Below are 8,689 nucleotides of genomic sequence, written 5' to 3'. Positions count from 1 at the left end.
TTTTTAGTGTGAATAAGTAAGATGTAATGGTTCTTTAATTAAGAAAAGAACTATAATTTAAGATACCAATTATAAAAAGTTCAATGTTATACTCACATGACAAATAATAAATAATTTAAAACTAAGGAAAAACACAATGTTATATTTCATTTACATAAGAGTAATCATATATATAGATAATACATTTTTGGTTGAATATTTATATATGATACATCTAAAATTCATAAACTTAATATATTCCTCATTAACTCAATTATTGACGCATGAATTTCATGCTTCATTTTTCTTATTATCACTTTATTTATGTATCTTAAATAGTGGTAGAGCCAGAGATTTTGATCATGGTGTACTAAATAATTTGGTTATATATAGAAACATTTAATTAAAAGAAAAGCATAAACTTACATATATAAGTTTATGACCAAATTGAATTTAATATACACAAATATAATAAACTATAAACATAAATAACAAAATAGAAATTATAAAAGTTTAGAAATATCAAATTTATCAATTATTGAACGTTGGTTAGCAAGAAAAACATACAAAGAAAGAATCATCCTATACATAGAGAGTTTCATTGTCAAAGTTGGAAGAGTTCGTAAACGAGTCGTCAATCCATGTTCCCCAAAAAGGATTGATTGATGACGATATATAGCTGCATACAAGTTTATAAGGCATTGGGGCTTTAAATTTGGGTCAAAACAAATATATATCTAGTGAGCTAAAATAAAAATACTAACATACTAAGCTTGAAATTTATTGCAAGTAGCCTCTTGGGGGTGAACCTTGGGCAACCTCCATGTACCTCCGCCTCTGATTTTAGACTTTTAATAATATGTTTGGACTTATATATTATAGACCGAATTTGGTTGTCTAAAATGATGGAATATCATTCTGTTGATATATAAACATTATTTTATTTGATAGAAATTTCATTCTTTAGGGTACGAGAAGAATTTATCACTTAGATTTTAAAAAAAAAAAATTTCCTTCAAATTTTAGTTTTATAAATTTCAATTCATTTAAAAAATTATATTCTTTTCAAAAACATTATTTGAACTATAGGTTATTATTTTGGTTTACATAATGCATGACAAATTAGTCGCCCATAACAATATATGCTTTACGTAGTTGTAAACTGTGCATTAAAATATATAATTTTTTTTTTTTATAGATTGCTAATAATTATGTAGATTTATCATCTTCCATGGCAAAAACCACATGAAGGGTAAAGACCGTAAGAGGGAGAAATAGTGTCCCACCATTTCAGGGTATGAATGTAGGAGGACAAAACAATTGAGAACCTTTGGCCTACATATATTTTCTTTTGACACATACAAATGCAAAGCCTTTATTAATATGAGCAAGCATGAACGTGCTAGAATAATATGGACCCACAGACCATGGTTTTATATACAAAACATGCCTACTATTCATACATGACTTGTGTCCCCAAGTCGGTGGTTGGTCTAAGATTTAGTTTGGCTTCATTCATATGTAACATAGGTTGATTTATAGGTCTTCAAGCTATATAGATTTCATTTCCTTTTCCGGGAAGTTTTTAAATATTCTTTCAAGTGGTTAAGTTTTTATGATTTTTGTAACAGTTTTTAGGTTCGAACCTCTACTAGGTATAACTTTGGAGTGATCAATTGGATAGAGTTTTATTATAGTAGTGTTTAACGAATAAAAATATGAGTGCAAGATAACGTGTTTACTAGGTCTCGTTTCATCTTGTTTTTCGTAGGACGTATACAAAATGATCAAGGACCAGGCCGGGCCAATGTGCGCATAGAGCTAAATGTACGTATGTTTTTTGTTTTATTTTTTAAACACAAATTGTGAAAAAGACAATGATATATCTCAGTGATTTTATTTTTAGATTCTGCTAGTATAATTGGGATAAGGCATCTAAATAATGGAGGGGTGGAGTTTGAGAATGTTTACTTAAAGCAAGACAATGCATTGGATATATCAACATCAAGGCCGAACCTTTTGATTTATAAGTGTTGAAAGTGGTTAATTCCTGTTATGTTTCATATTTAAAGTCATTAATCAGATGAATCCACAGATTGTTATTTGATATTGAAGATTTGATATATATGTTAGAGATGCATATAACGTTGACTCAAATTCTAATAACAATTTGTGGACATTATTCTTTTTATTGTAATTAGAAAGAAATAAAGAAAGATATGGACATTATGCTTAATTGTCTAACTGCATTAAGCTGCCTCACTGTCGCCTGGTTTGTCTAAATCAAGCGCTTAATTTTAACAGGATTGAAGTTTCGTGATTCAGATCAACTGCTTATGGACGTCACTGTTTGGATTGAAAAAATCATTACTACGTTTGATTACTTGGAAGAACTTTATCTTACTAATACAGAAGTTGGGGATCAGGATCTAGAGCTCTTGGCCAAGACCCGTAGTAAACAAAATTGGCGATTAAAAATGTGATAAGTTTTCCACAGAATGGATTAAAGCAGTATATGTCACCATTACAATAACTAATTTAACAACGTACATTGTCTTTGCCTATATAATCAGATCATTATTATTATTTGAATTGGCCCCTAGAGATAATAGGAGCTGAGCCAACATCTGCAACAGAATGAATTCGGGTTACAACAGAAGAGATGTAAAATTGAAGCCCAAATTTCATACCTGCCACACTAAATAAATAGACTAAGTGGAAAATCAATACAATTGGGTTATTATGTACGTCCCTCAATAAGATTCTGTTTGACCATTTGCATAATTATGTTCTTTGGCTTTTCATGGATTAATGGTTACCTACAAAGCAAATCAACATCCTTTTTTCAATAGAATGGGGGCCGAGAATATTTGCACATGAAGTTACCAACGTAGAAATGCATTGGGAAATTAATGACAACATATCAAGAAGCTAAGTGAACTCAGCTTACATGAGAAGCACCCAAATGCGTCTGCCAAAACTATAGCATCAGATTGTATTGACCTGCAACTCGATTAAATGCTTAGGTGGCGCGCATTCCGATTTTATCCTGGTTACACTATATAACTAAATTAACCTAAAACCTGTAATAGATGGAAAGAGTGAATCTATGTAGAGCATTCCATACATCAAATACTAAAGTAAATCTTCCATCAAGTTCAGTGTCATCCAACTTGCAACCTACTGATGTGTAAATAATGATGTTGCTAAATAGATTCTGTTCTGCATCTTCACTGCACAGTGTGATACGATTTAAGGTCAGTCAACAGTGGTTAGAAACTAACAGACGTATACCAAGAGAAAAACAATAAACGGAGTCCTTCACCTTTTGAACAGAAGTTTCTTGAATTTGTTGATAGTATCTGCTTTGATGTACTTTGGACAAATGGGCATATAGGATTCCAAAGACTTATAGTTGCATAAGATTATAAGGAGAATTCTTTTATCATAATAGCCCAAGTCTTTCAAAAAATACATCAGAAGCTTAACAGTTTTGCCTCTTTTCTGGATAATTCATCTTACAGCCCGCATATAAGCTGAGTGGTCTGATGTGCATTAGCCAAGCAAAGATAGTAAACAAAGAAAAGAGACACGACTGATTTACTTGAAAATGGATTCACGTTTGGGCTGTGTTTTACCTCAAATGGGCTGAATAATATCACCTAGCTAGATTTGCTTAATTCTGACCCATAACACAACTAGTTTCAAACAGAAGCCGTTTACTTAGCTTATAGCAGATATCCTTAAGCCAGAAATTTAGAAAGGTAAAGATCAACATGTCAACGACGTACAACAATAAATCAATAAAACCCAATGTTAGACTAGGAAGGTGTGCCCCATAACATACACAACGAAACCATAGTCTGATACAAAGAATGTATGGAAGGAAAATAAAAAAATCAACAAATCTTCCTAAGAATGAAAGGCAAATCACTAAAAATGAATTAAAAAGATGTCTTTCCAAAGTTAGAGAAGTACTTGTTCAAAATCTGGATGAGTCGTTGCTAAATACTGCCTGTATTTCTCATTCCAAGCGTATATGTACCTTAACGAAGTTATATTATTCAACACCAAACTTAAATCTTCTTCCTTGATAGACTCGCAATCCTTAATCTTCAACACTCGTAATTTTGGGCACCCTTTTGATAACTTCTTAAGTCTGGGTATTCCTGTAAAGTTAAGAGAGAGATGTCTTAACTCACAACCATATTTCCCGATATATCGCATACCCACTGGGTTCAAACGTTTGTGATCAAGGTTGATAATTAGCTCTTGAAGTTCGGCGCAACCAATTAGCAGAGCTCGGATCCCTTCCGCTGGAATATGATCAGTTCTTTTATTCCTGCCGAGAGAAGTCATATCGAAGCTTTGCAAGTTCTTTAAATGAGCTCCTAAATACACCAGTGCCTCTTCTGAGATATCTTTGAGTTTGATGCGAATTTCTTCCAGTTGAAGGCATCCCTGTGCCAGTGTAATGAGACCCTTCTCCGACACATGCTTTTTATAAATCTCAATTCTTCGCAAATTCTTGCAAAACTGGGCAAGAAGTTGCAATCCCTTGTTCCCATAAATATTATCCGCACAAAGAGTTTCTAAATTAGGACACCTTTCAAGCAGAATACATTGGTCAGCTTGTGTTGTATCATAAAGCTCCAGATGTATTAGTTGATGCGCAAAAGGGACGACGAGTCCAAGTTCATCTTTCAAAGCGCGACCTTCAAAAAAATATACTTCATATTTGGTGGATATTTGAAACCAGCGTAGTCCTCCGTCATGGCACTATTGTTACAACCACCGAAAGCTTCTAACATAACAGCAGAGTTAAAAAAATCTTTAAAATCCACAGTACTAAATTCGCAGGTTATGTTCACACATTTCAAAGATTGACTGCAATTCTTTGCAAGAAGTGTGAGATCATTCATATCAAACTCAATAACCGGGCCGAAAAAACATCAGCTTCTCAATACAGGTATTATGCAAAGCCAGCTCGTGCAACCATTCTGCATCTTTAATAATGATCCGATTATTTTGTAACCACAAAGTTGTCAGATTAATGCAATGGTGACATATACGCTTTAATCCGTCAGTGGAAAACTTATCACATTCATTAATCCAGAATCGCCTAAGTTGTTTACCACGGGTATTGGCCAGCAGCTCCAGATTGTCATCCCCAACTTGCACATAACTGAGTGCAAGATCTTCCAAGTAATCAAAGGTAGTAACAATTTCTTTAATCCAAATAGTGATATCTAAACGCGGTTCATCTAAAACAAGTAAGTACTCCAATCCCACTAGCGATAGGGATTTAAGAAAAGGGAAACGTTTGGACAAACGAGGCGACAGTGTGGTGGCGTAAAACAGTTGGACGGTTAGTTTTTCACTGGTCAGAGAATCAAACTCATACCATTCACGACAAACTAATGATAACGAATTCCGGTCATCACCATCGTGTAAGTAACGTATAACACAACTAAACACAGTGTGGTCCATACATGTCGTTCTTTCTTTCTTTCTTTTTAACGCCATTATTTATTAATTAATTGTAACTCAAACTATAATACTTTAATAAAGAGAGTGGCCGGGGAGATTTAATGATGAGAAAATAGAGACTTACATAATGTATGTGGATCGATCAGATATATAGCACCAATATATCTCACCAATAACTTTTATAATAAAATTATGTACGTACGCAGCGAGGGTTTGGAGAAAAAAAATTTAGGTTTGCCGCTAGCTTCTCATCAATAATTTTAGTCAACCGTGTATATAGTAGTATTTAGACTTTTGAAATTATATAAAAAATTTCATTGAATATACGCGATAGGAATAGGTCAACCAAATCTGGTTAAATTTGACCCATAACAAAACAAGTTTAAAGCAGAAAGTCTAGGTACTCATTACTTAGCAGATATCATAAATTTAGAAAGGTAAAGATCAATATGTCAACGGCATACGATAATCAGTAAAACCTGATGTCAAAATAAAGAGTTTCTGAAACAAAAGAGTATATGGAAGGAAAATAAAATATACATACACAGAGTTTCCAAACATACATGGTCTGTTTTTCTCATTCAAGATAAGGCTTTTCATAGCATGATGTAACAATTAAATAAAAACAATGACCCTAAGAATAAAAGGCGAATTACTAAAATGGAATAAAAAATGTCTTCCCAAAGTTAGAGAAGCATTTGTTCAAAATCCGGACGAGTCTTTGTCAAATACTGCTCCTCTTTCTCATTCCAAATGTATACGTACCTTAGCGAAGTTATATTATTGAACAAATAGTTTATAGCTTTTTCCTTGCTAAACTTGGAATCCTTTATTCTTAGTGTTTGTAAATTTGGGCACCCTTTCCGTAACTTCTTAAGTCCAGGTTTTCCTGTAAAGGTAAGAGAGAGATGTCTTAACTCATGACCATATCTCCCGATATATTCCATACCCAAACAGGTCAAACATCTGTGAACAAAGTTGATACGTAGTTTTTCAAGTTTGGTACAACCAGTTAGCAGAGCTCGGATCCCTTTAGCTGGAATTAAAGTTCTTTTATTCACGGCTCTCGAAGTCAAATGGAAGCTTCGCAGGTTCTTCAAATGAGCTCCTACACAACCCAGTGCCTCTTCTGTAATATCTTTGAGTCTGATATGTATTTGTTCCAGTTGAAGGCATCCCTTTGCCAGTGTAATCAGACCCTTGTCCGCACACACTCACTATCATAAATCTTTATTACTTTCAAATTCTTGCAAATCCGGGCAAGAAGTTGCAATATGTTGTACCCATGAACACTACTAATATACAAAGATTCCAAATTAGGACACTTTTCTAATAAAAAGCATTGGTCATCTTTTTTCACATCTAAAAGCCCCAGCTTTATTAGTTGATGCGCAAAAGGAACAATGAGTCCAAGTTCATCTTTCAAAGTGTGACGTTCAAACCACATATACTTCATATTTGGAGGATATTCGAAACCAGTGTAGTCCTCCGTCTTGGCACCATGGCGAAAACCAAGAAAATCTTTAAACATAACAGCCGAGTTAAAGAAATCTCTAAGATCCACAGTACTAAATTTGCTGGTTATCTTCACATGTTTCAAAGATTGACTGCAATTCTTTGCAAGAAGTGTCAGATCATTCACATCAAACTCAATAACCTGGTAGAAAAATATCAAGTACTCGATACAGGTATTATGCAAAGCCAGCTCGTGTAACCATTCTGCGTCTTTAATAATGATCTGATTACTTCCTAAAAACAAAGTTATCAGATTAATGCAATGGTGGCATATAAGCTTTAATCCGTCCGTGGAAAACTTATCACATTTATATATTTTCAATGTCTTAAGTTGTTTTCCACGGGTTTTGGCCAACAGCTCCAGATTCTCATCCTCAACTTTTTTTTGGGTAAAAGGTTACCCCGATGATTCTATTATAACAACAAATCGGTGCTTCGTACAGGTAATGTGAGTGAATAACACATTAACTCATGTATATGACATGCCATATACATGTAGACAACTAGCTAAGACTAGTAGCAAGAAAAACCATATACTTGCACTACATAATCAAAAGAAACATAGATATCCAATGCAATCTTACCAACTATACATTAGCCATGTTCATCTCTTCCATCATAAATCTCTTCCATCATAAGGTGCACATTGGTGCATCTTCCACGTCTTCAAAACAAGCATATTGCTGGACTTTTCTTTGAATTTGATAGTTAGAATCTTCAATCTAGTGGTAGCCACAATCAAGTCTCGAATCTGGTGAGCACTTCGAGTCTCGTTCGAAAACAATCTTGCATTTCTTTCTTGCCAAATGAAGTATGTCGCTGCTGCCACCACCAATCTACTTATGATGCTCGATGCAGATTTCCTCTTTGACAATGACAAAAGATGACTTACAATCAAAATCCATTTTCCATCAATTTGTTGCATATGCGCCAAATGTCTGATTAAATTCCAAACCTCCATGGAAAAGGAACACCGGAAAAAAAGGTGATCTCGAGAGTCCACACCAGTTTGGGCATAATGGGCAACACATTAAGTTGAGATTATACAAGCTCCCAACTTCCCAATGTTTCATCCTATCTTGAGTTTTTAATTTATTCCTAATAACTAACCACAAATGAAACGCATGTCTGGGAATGCAATTATGAAACCAAACAATGTTTACCCACGATACCTCATCTTGTCTTAAGCGAATTGTATCCCATACGACACTTGCCGAAAATCGAGGGTTCTTACCTTCAGAAATATGCCAAGTAAGCAAATCAGGTTTATCAGGAAGAATATGAGGAACCTGAATGTTTAAAAGAACCGGATAAAGATCATTCCATGCTTAAGGCCATAACCACTCTCCATCCTGAACAAGATCAGCAACCTTTGAGTTCAAGTTAAAACCGGCACGAGCAATGTTTCTTGGAGAAATGAATCGATTAAGGGGACTTTGTTGGCACCATATGTTGCTCCATACTCGAGTGTCCCTCCCATTACCGATGATGCTCCATATATAGGGGCGAATACTCTCACGAATTTTCAACAACTTCCTTTACCCCCAGCTCATGTTTCCATTATGTGCAGTATCCCAAAAACTACGACCTTTAAGTTTATAATTATAGATCCAATCCACCCATAACGATCGCCTTTTAGTAAGAATACTCCATATATGAACAGCCATTAATGACTTATTCACATCCCCAATTCTGCGAATTCCCA

At 34.5% G+C, this 8,689-nt stretch overlaps 1 protein-coding gene across 1 annotated transcript; it reads right to left on the bottom strand.

Annotated features, from left to right (window-relative positions):
* Positions 1-3,945: 3,945 nt before the first annotated feature.
* LOC122609512 (coronatine-insensitive protein 1-like) lies at positions 3,946-8,464 on the bottom strand. The gene is made up of 6 exons (XM_043782551.1): positions 8,375-8,464; positions 8,219-8,273; positions 6,688-7,218; positions 6,235-6,358; positions 4,711-4,866; positions 3,946-4,585 (listed from the first exon to the last, which is right to left on the bottom strand). Exons 1-6 carry the CDS (start codon positions 8,462-8,464, stop codon positions 3,946-3,948), a joined length of 1,596 nt encoding a protein of 531 aa, XP_043638486.1.
* Positions 8,465-8,689: the final 225 nt, after the last annotated feature.

The sequence above is a fragment of the Erigeron canadensis genome, chromosome 7, assembly GCF_010389155.1.
Source record: "Erigeron canadensis isolate Cc75 chromosome 7, C_canadensis_v1, whole genome shotgun sequence".
Taxonomy (NCBI): Eukaryota; Viridiplantae; Streptophyta; class Magnoliopsida; order Asterales; family Asteraceae; genus Erigeron; species Erigeron canadensis.
The sequence above is the reverse complement of the archived record's forward strand: the minus strand, read 5'-3'. Positions and strand labels throughout refer to the sequence as shown.

What these genes read in the sequence shown, in the direction of transcription:
- LOC122609512 (XM_043782551.1), bottom strand. Translation starts at nt 8,464, where the DNA reads ATGGGAGGGACACTCGAGTATGGAGCAACATATGGTGCCAACAAAGTC. An exon ending in AAGAAACATTGCTCGTGCCG is followed by an intron (nt 8,274 to 8,374) that starts GTTTTAACTTGA and finishes TTAAACATTCAG; the next exon opens with GTTCCTCATATTCTTCCTGA. An exon ending in AGTAATAAAGATTTATGATA is followed by an intron (nt 6,359 to 6,687) that starts GTGAGTGTGTGC and finishes TTACCTTTACAG; the next exon opens with GAAAACCTGGACTTAAGAAG.